Source organism: Ostrinia furnacalis, unplaced genomic scaffold (genome assembly GCF_004193835.3).
Source record: "Ostrinia furnacalis isolate ACB-3 unplaced genomic scaffold, ASM419383v2 OfSCF0219, whole genome shotgun sequence".
Taxonomy (NCBI): Eukaryota; Metazoa; Arthropoda; class Insecta; order Lepidoptera; family Crambidae; genus Ostrinia; species Ostrinia furnacalis.
In genome coordinates this window covers 260,255-283,581 of record NW_021130458.1, presented here as the reverse complement: position 1 = coordinate 283,581, position 23,327 = coordinate 260,255, and the positions used below count along the sequence as shown (strand labels likewise).

General features: G+C 40.0%; 1 protein-coding gene across 1 annotated transcript in view; it reads right to left on the bottom strand.

Moving 5' to 3' along the window:
• mbo (Nuclear pore complex protein Nup88) overlaps positions 1–23,327 on the bottom strand; it is a 56,323-nt gene that overhangs the window by 2,098 nt on the left and 30,898 nt on the right. Inside the window, exons 4-19 of the mRNA XM_028311336.1 lie at positions 22,708–22,920; positions 22,063–22,231; positions 21,015–21,134; positions 20,825–20,913; positions 20,485–20,653; positions 19,989–20,147; positions 19,532–19,651; positions 17,112–17,211; positions 16,047–16,218; positions 15,261–15,360; positions 14,801–14,914; positions 13,801–13,938; positions 4,548–4,661; positions 3,105–3,242; positions 1,409–1,497; positions 329–485 (exon numbers count right to left, since the gene is read on the bottom strand). Coding sequence (XP_028167137.1) covers positions 329–485; positions 1,409–1,497; positions 3,105–3,242; positions 4,548–4,661; positions 13,801–13,938; positions 14,801–14,914; positions 15,261–15,360; positions 16,047–16,218; positions 17,112–17,211; positions 19,532–19,651; positions 19,989–20,147; positions 20,485–20,653; positions 20,825–20,913; positions 21,015–21,134; positions 22,063–22,231; positions 22,708–22,920 — 2,161 coding nt within the window. The remainder of the gene's footprint in view (positions 1–328; positions 486–1,408; positions 1,498–3,104; positions 3,243–4,547; positions 4,662–13,800; positions 13,939–14,800; positions 14,915–15,260; positions 15,361–16,046; positions 16,219–17,111; positions 17,212–19,531; positions 19,652–19,988; positions 20,148–20,484; positions 20,654–20,824; positions 20,914–21,014; positions 21,135–22,062; positions 22,232–22,707; positions 22,921–23,327) is intronic.

Sequence of the window (23,327 nt, the reverse complement as noted above, 5' to 3'; positions counted from 1 at the left end):
CATGAGCTCCCCTGGCTTACCTGGAAGTCTTTAAATAGACTTCGGACGCAGGTTGGCCGTAGTAAGGACAATCTGGTCAGGTGAGGATTCTTGGATGGCTTAAACATGGAGTGCAGGTGCGGTTTTTTGAGCGAGAGGTGGGAATAGTCCCGTGCCACTGTTCGTACCTCGGCCGCCTTCCTAGCAGAGTGTGCACGGAGCTGTGCCACGTGTTCTTGTAGACGCGCGCCGAGGTGCCGGTGACGTTCTAGCTCCGTCAGTAGTACACTCCTGCCAGCTCCGCTAGTACACTCCTGCCAGCTCCGCTAGTACACTCCTGCCCACATACCTCGGCCGCCTTCCTGGCGGAGTGCGCGCGGAGCTGTGCCACGTGTTCTTGTAGACGCGCGCCGAGGTGCCGGTGACGTTCTAGCTCCGTCAGTAGTTCCCGCTCCGCCGCGCTGGGGGCGCCGCTGTGGCGGAGCTTCCGCACTGCTGTGGATAACCTGGGAAGCAAGAATGCAACATGAAAAAACTCATAAAACTCATTTATTTTTGCAAGTAGGCTTTTAAAAAGCACTTTTACACGTCCCAATATTAACCCTACCACTGCTTCGGGACAATAAATGGGCCAGTGCTGAGAAGAAGCAGCGCAAGAAACTCAGTCACTATTCATGTGATCAGACAGTTCTCTATCCTACTAATATTATAAATGAGAAAGTTTGTATGGATGGATGTTTGTTACTCTTTCACGCAAAAACTACTGAACGGATTTTGATGAAACTTTAGAAAGAAAGAAACATTTATTACGATGAACATCACTTAGTTAGGGACAGATAATGTATAAAGAAAAAAATACAGAAATAGCACATAAATATTACAAGGAAATAAAAAATGAACTGAGCAGTGCTATCTTGTCGCAAAAGCGAAGCCCATCGCAATGGGACTCCACTCAGCATATATGCCACTCCACGGCATACCGTGGCCCACGGTGGGGAAGGCCACGATGCTGGTTTTCAGTGGGCCCAGGCTTTACAGGATTATTATTTATAACCCAGAAAACATATAGGCTATAAATGACGATCACGCGGGTGAAGCCGCGGGCAAAAGCTATAGCACTATGATTGCTAGTGAGACCATAGAATACCCAATAGTCTCAACAAACTTCGCAAACGTCTGAGTAATAAAACGCAATTCTGTAGTGACGCTGTATGGTTACCAATTTTCACGAAAGATTTTCATTTTACCTAATGCCATACACCGGCCGAACGTATCTAAGCTGTGAAATGACATCACTAGGTAGTATCACAGATTACACACAATACCGCGATGTAAAATGAAACAATGCCATCTCTTGTGGGCCGCCAGAACTAAACTTTTTTAGTTATTATTCAATCTACATATTTCAATAATTCCATTGTCTACGTACCTAATTTTCAAGTCCTCCTGGCGTTTTTCGGCCAACATGCACTTTTCCTTTAGCACTGTGGACTTCAGATTCACGTCGTCAATGTCTTTCTGTAAGGGAAACAAAAATTGGATCAGATTAGAATAGGCCACCCCTATGCTTCCCATGCAGTTTATAAGACGATTAAATGAGAAATAAGGGAGAAAAGTCGAACCTTAACTTCAAATTCCTCCTATGTCTTTTGATTAATTTCGTTGCGGATCCAATGACAGTTTACCTTTCCCTCGGGACAAACTTGACCTTCACTGGTTGGGTTTTTATTGGCGGTCAAGCTGTAGATACTGGCTACACAGGAGTTGCAGCGGTGGGAACGAGAGGTGGGAATAGCAGGACTATTCCCTAGGAAGAAATAATATTATGCTAACATCAGACCAGTTCTCACGATAGGCGAGAGCAGATTTACATTTGGCTTGCGCTAAATCTTCTGGTAAATTAGAGAGGATCGTCCTTTTGGAGTGGTCTCCACTCCAAAAGGACGATCCTCCTAACCTAACCTAACCTAATGATGAAAATGGTGATGATTTTATTTTATTTTATCGAGAAAACCAACAGCGTATTTACTTATACAATTTTAACATACAATATGGCCAATAACAGGTTTCCCTTAAATTATTACCAATAGTACTAGTACCTAAAGGTTGGACTGCCACCAATACCTATCCACACAACACTACCTAAACAATACACAACAAAACAAAGATCATCCCGATAGCCAACTCAATGTCCTGTTGAGATACAGGAAAGATATTATGTAGTTTACATCCTACTATTATTATGAATACGAAAAATATTACATACAGTACATATTCATTTATGATCACTTCCCACCACAGATATAGATAGATGCAGCATGTGAAAAAATTTGTATGAAGCCGAGCGTGCCACTTTTTAAACGTCATTAGTGTCATTTTAGCGAATTTTAGTGATTGCCGCAATGTACAAATAATCGTATCATCGTACTGCATTCGCAAAGTCATCGAAAGATATCGAATGACTCGATTCGACAATTAATTAATTCCGATAAAACTGATAATTTGTTAAATACAAAACCAAAAACATCTTTATTTATCTTTTTAAATAAATTAATTCTTACAAATCGTCAAATCTCGTTATTTTTTTTACCCTACCAGCGTTTCAAGACAAAAATTGGTCAAGTGCATGAATACATGGATCAGTGTGTGTTTTATTGTTATAAAAGTAAGTACGGTTCCTTGTGATCGGTATGAGTGCACCACATACACGGACCATGGTTTTAACTCTTAAGAGTACATCGCAGGATATGTATTAAAAACAATGCTACTTTATACTTCTTCTACTGCTACTTTATTCTAATGAATTATTTGTTACTTGTGCTGTTAATTACAATTCTCAATCCGTAAATAATTTCTTCTTTCTACCGTGTTCGTACTACTATCCTCGTAAAATCTAGCTCTTAACTACTAACCATGTGTACTTAAGTATCTACTAACAAAACTCGATTGTCAACTGTAGTATATACCTAATAAATAAATAAATAAAATCATCGTAACCGATTGTTGTAATCGGATTACATGAACATCACTCGACCATGTATGTCCATTTGGACATATCGGAATGGCACGCTTTGACGATCAACTTGCTGTATCTACTCTAATCCATATCTGTGCTTCCCACTCACCTTCAGATCTTCAGTCCAGCTCTCGTGCTGTGCGCTCAAGTTAGCAAGTGCCTTCATCTTCTTCACGATGACGTCATACGCGCGCTGTTGCTTCGCTATGTACTCGCCGCGGAGTTTCATTGTCACTTGGGTTAAGAACTGAAAAGGTATAATAATAATAATAAAATCATTTATTTGCAAGAACACGGTTACAGATTGGTGTTAATTTAATTAATTCCAGCATATTCTGTCGCATGCGACGTGCAAAAGTTCTTGTTCTTAAAGTTATGTTAATTATTATTGCTACATTTAGTCTTAGATTTTACATAAAATGTTTATACAACTCAAAATAATTATTTCACTCATAGTTGTTTTTCATATACCATGACAGTAACAAGTAACAATACAATAAATACATGTCAGGAAACAAAATTTCAATTGCAAATGTCAAATTAAGTTATAGTTCCAAAATACTGGACTGTCCTGTCGATGACATTGACAGTGGGGCGCCACCGTCTATAGCGGATCGCTGGTTCAGATTTTTGCCATGTTGGAAACCATATAGTTGAACGATGGTAGCGCCCCCCTGTCATTGAGTTTGGTGGGACAGTTCAGCGTGGGTCATCTATACATTACCGATTTCATATCATTCTATCATTTAAAAAGTCATTCACTGTATAATACATTTTAATTAACAAAAAGTCAAAAACTGCACTTTTAAATTTGGTAAAAGTTAACATTTTTACATTGTTTGGTAAATTATTAAATATTCGTATAGCCATACAATAACAGTTTTTAGAATACAGTGTCAATCTTTGAGGTGGGATTAATAAGTTGTCTGCCTTCCTACCTAAAAATGTCGGTAAAATGCATGCATCATATTATCTTTAATTCTTTAAGAGCCTATTGTCCGTTTTCACCATCAATCCCTAATTTAGAAGTGATCTATGAAAACAAAATTCCTGTTATGTTACCATAGGGGTCACTTAAAAATTAGGGATTGATGGTGAAAACGGGCATAAGGCTCCCCTAAGGCTTTCCATAACGACCGGTCCTACGCTGCCGGCATCCAGGTTCTTCCCGCGACCTTTACCAGATCGTCGGTCCACCTAGTAGGAGGCCTGCCCACGCTACGTCTTCCAGCCCGTGGTCGCCACTCGAGAACTTTCCTGCCCCAACGGCCATCGTCTCTACGAGCTATGTGCCCCGCCCACTGCCACTTGATATTAGCAATTCTGCGAGCTATGTCGGTCACTTTGGTTCTCCTGCGGATCTCCTCATTTCTGATGGGTACTTAGACCCAAAATGTAGGGCCGTAGCCAGAGTAACTTTTATAGGGCAGTAGTAATTTCCAGGAGGGTAGCAAAAAACGGCATCATCAAAAAATTTTGTAGGTTTAATAATCAAAATCAAAAATATTTATTCAGTTTAGACAACAAATGGCACTTATAAAGTATGGTTTACCTCCAAAGTTTCCTTCAAGGACGGCTCCTCAGATTTGTCCATATTCAGGACAGGTTGAGAGACGTTTTTGGCCAGAATCTCTTGGATTATCGCGGTGAACGTCATCTTTTGCCTCTAAAATTAGAAATAATATTATACTTTATTGCACACCACTCAAAAAGAAGAAAATGGCACAAGTCTAATGCTAGGTTGCACCATCTTACTTTAACTTTGACAAACGTCAAAAGTCTGTCAAACTCCATACAAAAATACCGGTTAACGTTATAGTTACGGTCAAAGTTAGATGGTGCAATAGGGATGATGACTGGGTAATGAAATCGAAATTCTATTTAGTCCGTCAGACAGATAATAAAAAAAAATTGGAGACATATTGTTTATTTTTTTTTATAATCATATAATTACAGTATTATATTGAGTTGAAATGTCGCGTGACGTCACATTTGAGTAAAAATTCTTGCTTGACGTATCGCGCCATTTCAACTCGATGTAGCACTGTTATTATTTAATTAAGAAAGAAAATAAAAAATATGAGTCTAATATTTTCTATCTGTATGACGGACAAATAATTGAAATTTTGTCATCTAGCCTGAGGATAGGTTACATCTTACTATAACAAACTCCATACAAAAACTAAGGTGGCGCAACTCAGCCTAAATTTTTTGAAGACTGGCATTTATAGCCTGACCAGGAACATAAAAACCCTCGCCATGTTGCGGAAAACTAATGGTACTAATTTCTTTTAATGGCAACAGTAACTGAAAACTTCATTGTCATGTCACCTTGCATGTCAGTCTATTGTTGTCAAAGTGTAAACAAACTTTATTTTAAATGTGTGCAATTGATTTTGTGAATTAAATTGCTAAAATATTTTTATAGTCGTGAAAGAAAAGTGGTTCACGGTGTGTTAATGTATTTGTCGAAGAGAAATACTAAGGGTTCGGACAATATTTTCATTGAATAATGTTTCCGACAAAGGTTGTCAAATTGACTGACATGTTTATCGTATAGTACAGTCCACTATGAAAATTAGCTGTAGTCTGTTTCAACTACCCATTTTAAAGCTTTTTGTTACTTTCTAAGTTTTGAATTTTATGGAATTGGGAAAGAAGTACCGAGTTTGAAGCGTTCATGAGCAGACATTGCAGTTGAATATTCAAGTTCTGAATTTGATTATTGATGAATAATAAAATAAATCCTACTAGCTCGATTGATGGTTTCATTTAATTTATTTAAACCAGGTTACCTTTAATAATATTTTTCGTTCATTTATGAAAATATCAAATTAGCCCGTAATCCTGAATCCTGATACATAAATTTAGCCTATTAATTTAACACATGTACGACTGTACTCAGTGTTGCACTATCAAATGCAATTGAAGCGCCTCTATGCCAGGGTTTTTATGTTCCTGGTCAGGCTATAGGTGTGTGTGTTGTGTGAGTGGTGTGTGTGGTGTGAGTGGTGTGTGTGTTGTGTGAGTGGTGAGTGTGTGTGTGTGTATGAGTGAGTTTTAGGTATAAAAGTTATAAAAATATTCGGTGAATGACAAGATGGCCGCGGATTAATCTCACGTGACAATAAGGATCGTTAAGATGGCCGCCGATTAGTTTCCCACCTGACGAACATCTGGCCGTCAGAACACAGCACATTGAGCAGCGGCAGCGGTGAAGTATTGAGCGTGAGGCCGCAAGGTGGACTGACGGCTCCGCGCGGGCCAATAGTGCAGACCAGATGCCGCGCCGAACTCGGCTTGGAGCATAGCGCGGAGAGAACTGTCTCGGATTCCTCTGTAATATAGAAATTCTTTATTTTTTTATTTATTTATTATTCATTATTGAGCAATTACATAATTGATCCAAATAGCGTCCTAAATGCTCTTTAGGTTTGTCTAGACACTATAGTTCTGTATACAAATAAAAACAAACGTTATTGTATTGGTTTCACATCACATCATACACAGGAAATAGCGAAGCGCGTAAGTGAAGGGTCCCTTTAGACTAAGAGCTGGTGAACGCCAGACCTACGTCATTTTATAAAAGCTGAAAGTTTGTCAGCGTATGCTCTCAATATAGGATAGAATGTAGGTGAATCATGAAGTTTGGGTCATCGTGGCTTTGGCAGTTATCCTAAAAAAACTGTCTGGCAAGGAGTTGGAATGGGGATGTTGCCTGGGTCAAAAAGCAAGAGTTTTAATTAGTCCGTCAGTTAACTTATCAAAAAATACATTACACGTATTTTTCACTTTTTCAATGAAAATTTAAAGAGATAAAGCGCCCCAAAGTTCATAAGAAGAGGCCCGTGACGTCAACGCTTGCTTAAAAATGCCGCACGTTGTGACGTCGTGCGCAACTTCAACGCACCATAACTATGTAATTATTTGTTAGATTGACAAATAAAAATATATGTGTCCAATATTTTTTGATATTAAACATTACGAACTAAAAAAATTTTTTTAGGCAACTAGCCTATTGTTAAAACTGTCTGGTCTGTCATGATTCACCAACATTATATCCTATTGGGAGCATAAACTGACAAAGGAGAACAACCACTTTCTATGAAGCGTTGGGCCCAGTACTAAGTTATTTGTACAGCTACAAATTTTATGTCGTTTTTATGCCTTCATAAACTAGTTTATTATTGTGTTTATTTGAGGTTGCTAACTAGTGTCATTCTCGAGAAAACTAAATTAGAAAAAACTAGAAAAAATGTTACTTTTATACAAAATCAAGTCGTCCCAAACCCAAATCGCAAGCAGAATCCGTTAGAAATAGCATAAAATGTTATTAATCGATAGTTTTATTTCTTCTTCTTCTTTTAATTCGTTTTAATTCAATTCAACAAGCATTCTCAACAGTCTCATCCTTTAGATCCTTTAGACATAACTAATCTGTGGTCTCATCTGTGATTCGCAAGTGACATTGCTGCATTGACAGATGACAAAACGAATTATTTTCATTCATTATTAATAAAACTTTGCAGTTTTATTGCTAATACTTCAGAATAACATAATATAGGCTATAATTTAGAATAATATTCAGTTATTCGGTCAAAAAGCAACGATAAGTGTCAAGAAATTAGGTCTTTCTATGATAAACTTAATTTCTCACGGGTGAAGTCACAGGCAAAAACTAGTACAATATTTTACATTTTTGCATTGTCACGAGTCACCTAAACTCTCCTCACCTCTCCACTTTCGTATCTCCTCGAAACAAGGACTCTTCGTCGAATTATTGTGGCAAATACCAGGGTGGGACAAAAATGACCCAGTGGCGCTTCTAGGTAAAACCGATTTTTAAAAATTTTCTATTAATGTCATATTATCAAAAACATTAAAAAATTATATAATTCAATAAATCAGTAAAAGTCAAAAAGTTTCATGGACTTTCGTTGAAAAATAAAAAAGTTAGAGACGATCAAACTCGCGAGTGGGACAAAAATGGGACGGCGGCCTTTCTAGTGTTAATGAATCATTTGGAAATTTCGATAAAAAAAATGAAATATGAACATTAATTTAGAACAAATTTTATATTATCTACCCACTAAACAAAATAATAACCACAAGCTAATTTGTAGTCCAATACATACTTTGCCAAACAATAATATGCCAAAAACGACATTTGCGAATTAATAGTTTGCAATAAGTTGTTTTGCGAAATGAGAATTTGCCAAATGAAAATTTGCGAAACGTTGTTTGCGATGTGATAATTTAAGAAACGTTTTTTGGCCAAACATTAGTAATCCGTATTTATCCATATTATTGAAAATCATGATGTCTATATTCGTATTAAATCGTATTTTAACATTAAATTAATTTGAAATGGTCCAAAACATGTTATAAAGTAAATTATTCTGAACAACAACATTATGAGTTGAAGTATGTTCTTAGTAACAACATTATTAATTAAAACAATATGATCAANGAATGGCACCCCCCTGTCTTGACATCACGACCGTCCTTGCCATGCAGATGCGTCAGTGAGTACTAATCTGCGCGTATTTGTCACCCCCTGATGCTTGGCACCCGGGGCGGACCGCCCCCACCGCCCCCCCCTTACGCCGCTACTGCTTACCATGTTAATTACTCACGACTAGGTAATTAACAAAGTAAAAAATTGTGGAATCCTTAATGTCTGGGATGTTGTTTATCGTTTTTTATAAACGATAATCAAAAATTCAACAATGACTTTTGTCCAGCTAGCTTGTTCTACACGAATCACAGTGCATCGTAAAAATCGCTAAATTTTCCACTATTTTTTTGTCTGGCAGATCTGTGGTCATTTTGAAAGAAAACAATATCGTCGATTTATCTTATTGTTATTAGGTAGGTACTTTGAATTCAATAAATAAGTAAGTACATGATGCGTTTTGTTTTTGTTAATTATAAAATAATTAAAAACGATTTAAAATTTCCCTACTTTCGGGAAATCGCCTTCACTGTCTACACTCCCCAGCAAAATTGACACTAATGACATAAGATTTATGCCTATCTCTAGACGNACATTATTCAATGAAAATATTGTCCGAACCCTTAGTATTTCTCTTCGACAAATACTTTAACACATTGTGAACCACTTTTCTTTCACGACTGTAAAAAGGTTTTAGCAATTTAATTCACAAAATCAATTGCGCACATATAAAATAAAGTTTGTTTACACTTTGACAGCAATAGACTGACATGTAAGGTGACATGTCAATGAAGTTTTCAGTTACTGTTGCCATTAAAAGAAATTAGTACCATTAGTTTTCCGCAACATGGCGAGGGTTTTTATGTTCCTGGTCAGGCTATAATAACTTTCGTATTCATAATAATAGTAGGATGTAAACTACATAATATCTTTCCTGTATCTCAACAGGACATTGAGTTGGCTATCGGGATGATCTTTGTTTTGTTGTGTATTGTTTAGGTAGTGTTGTGTGGATAGGTATTGGTGGCAGTCCAACCTTTAGGTACTAGTACTATTGGTAATAATTTAAGGGAAACCTGTTATTGGCCATATTGTATGTTAAAATTGTATAAGTAAATACGCTGTTGGTTTTCTCGATAAAATAAAATAAAATCATCACCATTTTCATCATTAGGTTAGTCTCCACTCCAAAAGGACGATCCTCTCTAATTTACCAGAAGATTCGGCGCAAACCAAATGTATGTCTGGTCTCGCCTATCGTGAGAACTGGTCTGATGTTAGCATAATATTATTTCTTCCTAGGGAATAGTCCTGCTATTCCCACCTCTCGTTCCCACCGCTGCAACTCCTGTGTAGCCAGGATCTACAGCTTGACCGCCAATAAAAACCCTACAGTGAAGGTCAAGTTTGTCCTGGGGGAAAGGTAAACTGTCATTGGACTCGCAACGAAATTAATCAGAAGAACATAGGAGGAATTCGAAGTTAAGGTTCGATTTTTCTCCCTTATTTCTCATTTAATCGTGTCTTATAAAATGCATTGAAAGCATGGGGGTAGCCTTTTCTAATCTGATCCAATTTTTGTTCCCGTTGCAGAAAGACATTGACGACGTGAATCTGAAGTCCACAGTGCTAAAGGAAAAGTGCATGTTGGCAGAAAAACGACAGGAGGACTTGAAAATTAGGTAAGTTGAAAATATAATATATGAAGTTTTTTTCGAGGATTCAATTACTACAACTAAAAGGTTTAAGTCTGGCGACGAACAAGAGATGGCGTTGTTTAATTTTACATCATGTATTTTTGTAATGAAACCACTTTCAAACTGTGATGCTTTAATATTTTAAACTTGCATATTGCATTTTTTATAAAATTCTCACTATTACGGGACTTGGTATCACACAACTTTGCGTTTGTAGCACTGTGTTGACATGTTGCGCAGGCGTTGATATCGTCCTCGAAATACGCTATAGTTAAGGTGTTCACACAAACCTTGAACGCATTGTGTGTGAAGTTTCGCCGTCTCCTTCAATCTACTTGACCTTTAGCGTATCCATGTTAATTTTTTATAATGTTTTAATGTTAATATTTTTTTTTGCATGCATAAATTATGCTACACATCTGTCTCCTTTTCAACTTTGACTGTACAACCTAGCTTTAGAAACTTTAAAGGCCAATGTATAACCCGCTTAATTTTAAGCTGCAGTGTCAAACAAGGCTATATGTTTCTTTAATAAAGATAAATAAATAAAATAAAAACCAATTAATTAAATACATTCTTTAGTTTTGAGAATTTATTGTACTTTAGACAATAATATTACATTGAAATTGGAGTTAACGTGCCGGCCGTCACAGTGAATGGAAGAGTGAACGCGCGCGCGGACCGAATGAAATTGTACTATAGTGATGTGTTAAGGTATTACATGGTGCCATAAGCGATCATAGTTTTGTTCCCCAGTCGACGAAGCACTTGATATCATGCCCTGCGTGCCCAAACAACTGCATGTATGAAACTTTAATGAAGGCTACTGACAACGCCACTCTTGTGGCGGAGTTTTGAGCTGACACTGTGTAGGTTTGAAGCTATCATAGTGATATACAGGGTGGAAACGATAAGTGATCTCACTCGATTATTTCTAAACTAAACAAGATAACAAAAAACTAGTTACTGATTCTAAGAGCTCTATCCAATGGTATCAATAATAGGTTACAGAATATACTGGATCTATCCAAAAATTCAATGTTCCTTCTTCCATACATTTATAGTCTATCCAATATAGCTTGATTAGAATGACGGCTGTCAAACGAATGTGACTAGTGATGGGTATGTTTCGTACGGTTCACATAGATGTATCGATAAGTTTTCGAAAAAATGATATAAAAAAATGCACCCAATTTTTCTTCATAATATCTTTATTCATAAAAATGACAATTATGATTTAAAGACAGTAAAATTTAAAATTCATGTCAAGGGTGTACAACCTAAGTCGTAGTCATTTTATCATCAGTGTTCTTCAGTGGTTTTTTCCTCTCGCTAGAGGGCGGTGGGCATCTCTTCTAGAGCAACGGTGCTATGTATACCCAAAAAATTACCGGTGATTGATTTCCGATGTTTGATTATTTAAGAATGAAATGTTTTTTGGTTTTTAATAGTGAACATTTAGAAAAACGTATAACTTGACTTAAATATGTTAAAAAATTAGTTAGAAAAAATTTTTGTTAAATATGTTTAAAAAATAGTTTTAATTTAATATGACATNTAGGTCTGGCGTTCACCATCACCAGCTCTTAGTCTACTTGTTCCGTGTCAAAGACAATTATAGTCAGCATTTCATTAAAACTCATTTATTTATGCAAGTAGACTTTATAAAGCACTTTTACACTCCACTCCGCAGTATTTCTCAAAAAACAGTATTAGTATTTTTCTGTGAACGATCACCAGTCCTTTTAAAATAACGTAAAGTTCTCATCTCAAATCTCATTAAACTTACGGATCTCATCATTCTCATCTCGCCGAGAAATCGTCGAACAAATCACTAGCGTTAAAATAAGATATCAATTTAATGTTTTAAACTTTCATGGACACTAACATAATTATTATTACTGACCCGCAAGTTCTCAGTTAATCCGTGACCATGGCGCTTGCAACAGCGCCGAAATATCGGAAACTCAAAATTAAGGTACAGTCACGGAATGAAAAGGTTCGTCAGTTTTCAAATTGATTCCTTCAACGAATCGCGAACACATATTACCTTTTGAAACTATGTTACAGAATAATCTCGAGTTAGAGAAAATAANTTAATTACAATTCTCAATCCGCAAATAATTTCTTCTTTCTACCGTGTTCGTACTACTATCCTCGTAAAATCTAGCTCTTAACTACTAACCATGTGTACTTAAGTATCTACTAACAAAACTCGATTGTCAACTGTAGTAGGGGAGACCTAGGAGAGTTGTGACAGAGGTGAGTTGTGACAAGGACGATTTCTCCTTACTTAATATAGTTAGGAAGCTGGTAAAAACGCTTGTTTGTCGCTTTTAAGACGATCTTCTTGACTAAGTACCTGCGGGTGGCGCTAGAGGTACGGTTACGTAAATATGACGTCTGTGTACAAAAAAATGCGAAAAGTAAGTTTTTCTTCAAAATTTTATTTCAATTTATATCATGTTTTAGTATATGTGCACTGTTCTGTTATTTTTTCTCAAGTTGCATGGTTATTCAGGTCTCGAAATGTAGCACTGGTCTTTTGTGTGCGCAGCGTGTATAGAAAATAAAAATTATTATTCGAACCAAGTCGTCATTTTAAACACCTAGGAGAGTTGTGACAGGCTGTCACAACTCTCCTAGCTTACTTAATTTTTCTGATGGGCCATTTCCACGATGTTTTCAGATGTTTTTTAGTAAGTTCATAATTTGTATAATTGCATGCTGTTACTGTTTTGATTCAGAATGCCTAATAACTATACATGAAAGCCATATAAAGGAACTGCTTGCTAGAGCCGAAATCTAGGACGTGGCTTATGAAGTGATTAGGTTAAAGAGTTAAAGTTTAAGATAATATGCTGCGACCTCTTACAATCTAAACTTGTCAAGATATATTAAGAAGAAAGAGGCTTTTATCAAGCAAACCAAGAAGGCGAAGCTCCGTCTATGGATTATACCACCGCGACTATTTTATTTTTACAGAAGAGGAAGAAATAATTATATTAAGTGACTATTATTAGTTAAAAATAAAATCTAGATTTACTAGTGTCGTGGGAGAAAAATGAAAGCTGGAGAAATGTGGCTCAATCTGTGTAACGACATCCTATAACACAGATAAAAGCTATTTGTGTTAATTAGTACTAAGGGATGATTAAAGTACTTTTTTGCTAAAAAATCATATTTGATTGAGTATAATAGTATTTTTATATCTAATAGATGAAATACAATGCTGTCACAACTCACCTCGGAACCTGTCACAACTTACCTCGGTGCTAGGAGAGTTGTGACAGAGGGAGTGATCTAAGAATTTGGTGATTTTCTTAAAAACCCTAATACTTTAGTTAACTTTGGTGATTGTTTTGAAAACAGAAGGAACGGCGCTTCATTAATTTGTATGATTCATAGCTGTGGAATGTTTTTTTACCGAGATATGGCCCCTAAAGTAAAAATTGTCACAACTCTCCTAGGTCTCCCCTATATACCTAATAAATAAATAAATAAAATAAATAAAATCATCGTAACCGATTGTTGTAATCGGATTACATGAACATCACTCGACCATGTATGTCCATTTGGACATATCGGAATGGCACGCTTTGACGATCAACTTGCTGTATCTACTCTAATCCATATCTGTGCTTCCCACTCACCTTCAGATCTTCAGTCCAGTTCTCGTGCTGTGCGCTCAAGTTAGCAAGTGCCTTCATCTTCTTCACGATGACGTCATACGCGCGCTGTTGCTTCGCTATGTACTCGCCGCGGAGTTTCATCGTCACTTGGGTTAAGAACTGAAAAAGTAAAATGCATGCATCATATTATCTTTAATTCTTTAACAGCCTAATCCCCGTTTTCATTATCAATCCTTAATTTTGAAGTGATCTATGAAAACTAAATTCCTGTTATGTTACCATAGGGGTCACTTAAAAATTAGGGATTGATGGTGAAAACGGGCATAAGCCTCCCCCAAGGCTTTCCATAACGACCGGTCCTACGCTGCCGGCATCCAGGTTCTTCTCGCGACCTTTACCAGATCGTCGGTCCACCTAGTAGGAGGCCTGCCCACGCTACGTCTTCCAGCCCGTGGTCGCCACTCGAGAACTTTCCTGTCCCAACGGCCATCGTCTCTACGAGCTATATGCCCCGCCCACTGCCACTTGATTTTAGCAATTCTGCGAGCTATGTCAGTTACTTTGGTTCTCCTGCTGATCTCCTCATTTCTGATGGGTATTTTATTAGACCCAAAATATACCCTAGGGCCGTAGCCAGAGTAAAATTTTATAGGGCAGTAGTAATTTCCAGTAGGGTAGCAAAAAACGTCATCATCAAAAAAATTTGTAGGTTTAATAATCAAAATCAAAAATATTTATTCAGTTTAGACCACAAGTGGCACTTATAAAGTACTAGCTTTCCGCCCGCGGCTTCGCCCGCGTGGAATTTTGTCTGTCACAGAAAAACTTTATCGCGCGCGTCCCTGTTTCAAAAACCGGGATAAAAACTATCCTATGTTCTTTCCCGGGACTCAAACTATCTCTATGCCAAATTTCATCAAAATCGGTTGCGAGGTTTAAGCGGGAAAGCGTAACAGACAGACAGACAGACAGACAGAGTTACTTTCGCATTTATAATATTAGTTGGGATGGGATGGTTTACCTCCAAAGTTTCCTTCAGGGACGGTTCTTCAGATTTGTCCATATTCAGGACAGGTTGAGAGACGTTTTTGGCCAGAATCTCTTGGATTATCGCGGTGAACGTCATCTTTTGCCTCTGAAATTAGAAATAATATTATACTTTATTGCACACCACTCAAACAGACACAGAAAACGGCACAAGTCTAATGCTAGGTTGCACCATCTTACTTTAACTTTGACAAACGTCAAAAATCTGTCAAACAGCATACAAAAAATACCGGTTATTTTTATAGTTACGGTCAAAGTTAGATGGTGCAATTCAGCCTAAGAATAGGTTTATTTATTTATTTACGTACAGCAACAGAATACAAATTACATCTTACATCTTACTTTAACATATCAAACGTCAAACGTCTGTCAAACTCCATACAAAAACTGAGGTGGAGCAACTCAGCCTAAATTTTTTGAAAACTGGCATTTACCTCGTGCAGCATTGCGTTGAATTCATCTCGACCTAGCGACGGGGTCTTCGTTTGTAAGTGTTGGTATAGATGCTCTTCTACGATGTATGGCTCCAACCATCTGAAAAAAAACTCTCAATGAGGGCTATCGTTTTAGCGCTCACCAGTTAGCGCCACTGTAGAGTAAGGTCCTGTCACTTGCTAGTAGCGAAGACAGTGGCACCAACTGGTGAGCGCGAAAGTGGTACGAGGACTATCGCATTTGCACTCATCAAGATGGCGCCACTGTAGAGTAAGGTCCTGTCAATCGCCAGGGGTGCCAACTGTTAAGTATAAAAACGATAGCCCTCATTACGTAACAGAAGTGCCAATTTCGGTTCGTTTTTGAATATTTACTCCATAGATAAAATACTAAAATAATGCCGGTGCTGGATTATGTATGTATTTTCGTCATAGGTACAAAAGAGTCAAAAATATTTGAGGATTGATAAAATGGTAAACAAATGACAAACATCTGGCCGTCAAAGCACAACACATTGAACAGCGGTAGCGGTGAAGTTTTGAGCGAAAATTTTGACACAAAAGTGGTGTGTGAGTGTGTGTGGTGAGTGAGTGGTGTGTGTGTTGTGTGAGTGGTGTGTGTGGTGTGAGTGGTGTGTGTGTTGTGTGAGTGGTGAGTGTGTGTGTGTGTATGAGTGAGTTTTAGGTATAAAAGTTATAAAAATATTCGGTGAATGACAAGATGGCCGCGGATTAATCTCACGTGACAATAAGGATCGTTAAGATGGCCGCCGATTAGTTTCCCACCTGACGAACATCTGGCCGTCAGAGCACAGCACATTGAGCAGCGGCAGCGGTGAAGTATTGAGCGTGAGGCCGCAAGGTGGACTGACGGCTCCGCGCGGGCCAACAGTGCAGACCAGATGCCGCGCCGAACTCGGCTTTGAGCATAGCGCGGAGAGAACTGTCTCGGATTCCTCTGTAATATAGAAATTCTTTATTGGTTTCACATCACATCATAGACTTTATAGCGAAGCGCGTAAGTGAAGGATCCCTTTAGACTAAGAGCTGGTGAACGCCAGACCTACGTCATTTTATAAAAGCTGAAAGTTTGTCAGCGTATGCTCCCAATATAGGATATAATGTTGGTGAATCATGAAGTTTGGGTCATCGTGGCTTTGGCAGTTATCCTAAAAAATCTGTCTGGCAAGGAGTTGGAATTGTCAAAACTGTCTGGTCTGTCATCCACCAAGTCGAGCAAAAAAGCGGCACGGCCGTACCATCCTTTTCTCGAAGCAATTCAGGCCATTTTCGACCGCCTGTAACTTCGTTGTGGATAAAACTAGAAGACTGAATTTTCAGTAACCATGCAGGCATTGTAAAGACACGGTATATTTCAAATATCATTCAATTTGAACTAGTAGTTTAAGAATTATAACGGGTCAAAGTTTCTTAATTTTGTCACTCACTGACTGACTCACCGATCATCAAAACTCTAAGGCACTTCAAGCAGACCTAGAAGCTTCAAATTTGGAATATAAGTAGTATTTGGTGTATATGAATCAAGGAAAAACTGAAATATTTGGGGGCACGGTAGTGCAACCGCCAAGTCGAGTAAAATTTTTCAATATCGGTCCAGTTTTTTAGATACATAACTGCTGTCTACAAAATACAAAAAGAAATGAGATCCCATCAAAAACAATACTTGTCAAAAAAACCAAGTCTCGCAACTCAGTTGTTCTACGGTAAAAAGTTGTGAACTCAAAATTAAGGTACATGGTACCAATCCCGTCAGTAATAATAATTAAGTTATCAATTTATTATTTTATTTTTAGGATTATGGCTGTGATGATGAGGATATCAATTTATCACCTTCATTAGCCTGAGCGTAATCCTTCAGGCTGTCCATGATAGGCAGCGAGATTGTGTGCACGCCCGCCGCGTGGATGCACGCGTATACGTTGTTTGTGCACTGGAAAATAAATGACAAAACATCTATATATATAAAAGAAAGTCGTGTTAGTTACTTCGCTTATAACTCAAGAACGGCTGAACCGATTTATCTGAAAATTGTCCGGGAGGTAGTTTAGAGCCAGGAGAAGGACATAGGATACTTTTTATCCCGTTCGAAATTAAAAAAAAGTCTGCTTATTTATTGCCATTAAGGCGGAACAAAGTTCGCCGGGTCAGCTAGTTCAAAATAAAAATCAAAAATATTTATTTAATTTAGACCACAAGTGGCACTTATGAACGTCAAAATATAGTAAGTAAATAAAAAAAAGGTAGCCCTTATGGGGCACTCTACATCTTTTAGGCCCTACCAGCGCTTCGAGACAAACATATTATGGCAAGTGCTGAGAAGAAACGTTATTAGGTATAACATTAAGACATTTAGCTTTTGTTGTTAGATCATTGAAACTGAAATCTTTCTGATTCAAGTTGTTTGTGCAATATGTCACAGTACTCGTATTGTTGGTATGCCTTTATCAATACAGGTCTCTCCAAATGATTTTCAGATTGGTCGGTTGGTAGCGGTCTGCGCCTCTCTCATGCGGTCGTAGCTTCGCCTGTCGGCGGCTGGAAGGGACACATCTTCACCGGGTACAAGTGTACAGGGTACAGGCTGGAAGGGTACACATGCTGATCGGGTACAAGTGCACAGGGTACAGGCTGGAAGGGTACACATGCTTACCGGGTACAAGTGCATAGGGTACAAGCTGGAAGGGTACACAATACACATGCTCACCGGGTACAAGTGCGTCTGTCGGCAGCTGGAAGGGCACGCTTCCTCACCGGGTACAAGTGCATAGGGTACAAGCTGGAAGGGTACACATGCTCACCGGGTACAAGTGCGTCTGTCGGCAGCTGGAAGGGCACGCTTCCTCACCGGGTACAAGTGCATAGGATACAGGCTGGAAGGGTACACATGCTCATCGGGTACAAGTGCATAGGGAACAGGCTGGAAGGGGACACATGCTCACCGGGTACAAGTATAGAGGGTACAAGCTGGAAGGGTACACATGCTCACCGGGTACAAGTGCACAGGGTACAGGCTTGAAGGGCACACATGCTCACCGGGTACAAGTGCACAGGCTACGAGTACTGTATAGGGCATGCAAACCGGTTAACCGGATAACCGAAAAACCGGATAACCGACACAATTTAGAACTCGGTTTTTGTCAGTTATAAAACCGGGTTTTTCGGTTATTTCGGTTTTTCTTCTACGATTTTAGATAATTTAATAACTCATACAAGAACATGCTTCTTTAGTCATATCAATAAAAACAATTATTGTAATGCAATGTGAATGAGTAGAGTTATAGTCTATGACTATGGTATTGATTGAACTAAAGTACCATGTATCTTCTAGCTAAAGCTACACTTGCGAGCAAAAGTATGGAATCACTTACATGAAGTTGTTTCCACGCGATCTTGTGTACTAACCAATTTGTTAGTAACAAAAAAAGTAGCACCATTTTAAAGATTAAACTTTTAACTTTAAATTGATACCAAATTCATTTAAATCACACCAGTATTTAAAAAGATATTCCGGCTGATGTGAAGAAGTAAGGAAAAAGACATGTNTTGATGATGTTGGCAATACACGTCGAGGTCGACTTGATTTGTGCCATTTTCCAGTATATAAGTGATACGAGTTACAAAATGAGATCAAGTAATGATATAATGAAGGATGATAGATGATACCCTTTCCCACCCTTTGAGTCTCAGTAAAGTTGTGGTGCTTTACTGAGACCTCCTATGGACAACTTGAGAGAACCAGAAGAATCACGATGCACTGTTTTGCTTCACTTGCCCACACCCATGGACGTTCACGAACACTCAATGGTTAATAATCCACCATTATTACACATAAATAGTCGCCCACACACGAATTTGAGGAAATAAAACAAAATCTTGTCAAACTAGAATATAAAAGAAATAAAATGATTTTTATTATAATTTGCAGCATTTTTATTTACTTACAAACAGTCGCCCCAAAAAACCCGAAAAACCCGAAAAAACCGGTTTAGTTCGGTTTTTAAAAATAAAAACCGAAAAAACCGGTTTTTCTAAACCGCTCGGTTTTTGCATGCCCTAGTACTGTAGCTCGGCGTCGGCCGTCAGCACCATGTTCAGCTCTACTGCTCTTGTCACATAGAGAGCGTGACTGTCGCTTTCGTCTGTCGGTGGCTGGAAGGTTACAAATCCTCACCGGGGACAAGTGCACGGGGTACACATGCTCATCGGGTACAAGTGCACAGAGTACAGGCTGGAAGGGTACACATGCTCACCGGGTACAAGTGCACAGGGTACGAGTACTCCAATTCGGCGTCGCCCGTCAGCACCATGTTCAGCTCTACTGCTTCTATCACGTAGAGAGCGTGACTGTCGCCTTCGTCTCGCTCGGTGGGCTGGAATAATAAAAGCAATATTAAAGGTATTGACTATAATACAGGCTCGGCCTAGATTAGGTACTATATTGTGTACCACTTAATGTCACCTAAAAAAAGTCCCTAGTTTTAGTGGTCAATGCTGGCCGTCGGCACCGACACATGCCATCATTACCCGTTCAGCACTACTATTAACGCTCGTTTTTCTATGACGCCCGACCTTGAATGGACGTACGAGTGATATTGTCGGTGTTGACGGTAGTCAGCAAAAATGTTCACCGTTTGTTTTTTGTTTCTGGGAGAAGGCTGGGAGAAGGCCACAAGTGGCTATAAAGACACGGCCACTAGAACCACTCACGTGGGGTAGCAGAAGGCAGTGGTACAAGGCAGCGGAGCAGGTAGCTACCGCCACTACAGGCGGCGCGTCGGGGCTGCCCAGCGCTATGATGGAGCACGAGTCGGTGCCGTAATTGTCGTCTGCTGGAGGATACATAGCTAAGGAACCGGTGATCTTCAGCTGTTTAGAGCTGGGAATACACATAGCACTCACGTGGGGCAGCAGCAGACAGTGGTACAGCGCAGCGGAGCACGTGGCTACAGGTGGCGCGTCGGGGCTGTTAGCGCCACTGTAGAGTCGTATAGTGGCTGGGGGGAGAAGGCCACTACAGTGGCTATAGGGACACGGCCACTAGAACCACTCACGTGGGGCAGCAGGAGGCAGTGATAGAGCGCAGCAGAGCACGTGGCTACAGGCGACGCGTCGGGGCTGTTAGCGCCACTGTAGAGTCATGTAGTAGCTGAAGGAACAAGGCCATTACAGTGGCTATAAAGACACGGCCACTAGAGCCACTCACGTGGGGCAGCAGGAGGCAGTGGTACAAGGCAGCCGAGCACGTGGCCACCACCACTACAGGCGGTGCGTCGGGGCTCCCCAGCGCTATGATGGAGCACGAGTCGGTGCCGTAGTTGTCGTCTGCTGGAGGGTACATAGCTAAGGGATCGGTGATCTTAAGCTGGTTGGAGCTGAAAATACACATTCACTCACATGAGGCAGCAGGAGGCAGTGGTACAGCGCAGTCGAGCACGTGGCTACAGGCGGCGCGTCGGGGCTGTTAGCGCCACTGTAGAGTCGTGTAGTGGCTGGGGGGAGAAGGCCATTACAGTGGCTATAAAGACACGGCCACTAGAANGTACTGTAGCTCGGCGTCGGCCGTCAGCACCATGTTCAGCTCTACTGCTCTTGTCACATAGAGAGCGTGACTGTCGCTTTCGTCTGTCGGTGGCTGGAAGGTTACAAATCCTCACCGGGAACAAGTGCACGGGGTACACATGCTCATCGGGTACAAGTGCACAGAGTACAGGCTGGAAGGGTACACATGCTCACCGGGTACAAGTGCACAGGGTACGAGTACTCCAATTCGGCGTCGCCCGTCAGCACCATGTTCAGCTCTACTGCTTCTATCACGTAGAGAGCGTGACTGTCGCCTTCGTCTCGCTCGGTGGGCTGGAATAATAAAAGCAATTTTAAAGGTATTGACTATAATACAGGCTCGGCCTAGTTTAGGTACTAGTATATTGTGTACCACTTAATGTCACCTAAAAAAAGTCCCTAGTTTTAGTGGTCAATGCTGGCCGTCGGCACCGACACATGCCATCATTACCCGTTCAGCACTACTATTAACGCTCGTTTTTCTATGACGCCCGACCGCTGCTCCGTTGAATGGACGCACGAGTGATATTGTCGGTGTTGACGGTAGTCAGCAAAAATGTTCACCGTTTGTTTTTTGTTTCTGTATTAGTTAAGGTATACAAGTGTAAATGTTAATGTGTGTTTTAAATTCAATAAATTATTTGTTGTTGTTGTTGACTAGCTTTCGTCACCCGCTAGCGGACTACAAAAGTCAAGACTGCGACACTGGCTGCTTCGGGCTTCGCCCTACGCGGCGTTTAGCCTACTGCCTCGCATTCGAAGGGCAGTCTTCGGTCTCGCAAAAATTACACGGGGCAGGACACAGACAGGGCTCTTGTGCTTTTTTGATGTTTTAATTGTAATCTGTGGTAATTAATGAAATTGCCTTCGACCTCGCCATTTTATTTGTCACAGCGCTCTAGTGCTTCTTTATGCATTAAAAATTAATCTATGGCGATACTTGGGATTTTATCTATCGCTTGGCCTTCGGCTTCGCCTTTTTTTGCGTCGGCAAAACGTTAAATAAGCCGTTTTGCAAACAATTTTTATGGAGAATTTGGTACTAGTACGAAAATTATTCACAGCTTGACGGTAATCTTGGAATCACGTCGGGGCTGCCCAGCGCTATGATGGAGCACGAGTCGGTGCCGTAGTTGTCGTCTGCTGGAGGATACATGGCTAGTGGTCCGATGATCTTAAGCTGTTTGGAGCTGGGAATACACATAGNACTAGAACCACTCACGTGGGGCAGCAGGAGGCAGTGGTACAGCGCAGCGGAGCACGTTGCTACCACCACTACAGGCGGCGCGTCGGGGCTGCCCAGCGCTATGATGGAGCACGAGTCGGTGCCGTAGTTGTCGTCTGCTGGAGGATACATGGCTAGGGGACCGGTGATCTTTGGCTGGTTGGAGCTGGAAATATACAGAGTTATTTATAGAATTCACAGAAATAAATAACCGCTAAGTTTCGGCAGAGTAGAATGGGACCACTCCCACTCTTTCCGAGAATGTTGATTAAGGGATAAATATGCAAACATCTAGGACTGCCCAATCCATATGGGTTGGCCATATGGCCAGCGTGGTGAGTATAGGCCAGAGTCTCCATTTGCCTCTGGTAAATTAGAGACGGTCAAACACCCAGCGTTTTCCTGCTACCTTAATGAGATCGTCTGACTACCTTGGGGGTGGATGTCCCACGCTGCGTGTTTCTGTACGTGGCCACTCCAAAACCTTGCTGCCTCATCGGCCGTCAGTTCTGCGGACTTTGTGCTCTGTCCATTGCCACTTCAGCTTGCTAATCCGTCGGGTTATGTCAGTGACTGGTTCGTTTACGGATCTCCTCATTCCTGATTCTAGCTGAGAATGGTATAGATAGACGCAGAACCTACCTCATTGCTTCTATGTCGCACGGCATCATGTACACATCGCCGTTTCCCCTCAGTATGAGGATATGCTCAGAGTCAGGAGTAGGGGTGAAGTCCACGGCCGTATCCCCTAGGCTGTCTAGGAAGGTCCGGCCAGCTAACAGGCCGTGGGGCTTCGGCCCTATGGTGATCACTTTGACCAGCTTAGGACCCGTCTTCACTGCTACGTTGTAGAGCCTGGAAAATGTTTGTGGTATTTTAAGTTAATCTGTATTAGACAGACTTGGAAATATAGCACTTGATACCTTTACTTGCAATTACTTGTACTACCAGAATAAATAAAACTTTATCTTGTGTCATCCATGTGGAATTCCCTGTCTTTGTCCTATCAAGACACGAATTATCAACTATCTTCATCGGGTCTATGATTGATGATATAATGCTTCGGGACAATAATGTGAGACAATGCTGAGAAGAAACAGCGCAACAAACTCAGTCACTTGGTCAGCTTCTTAATCAAGTCCCATTAGAACCGTTAGTTTTACGCAATAAATTCAGAAATAAAAAACATAACAGATAATGCCCATAATGCATTAAATATCCTATTGTATACCTATTTATCTGATGCTAAAGAATAATAAATA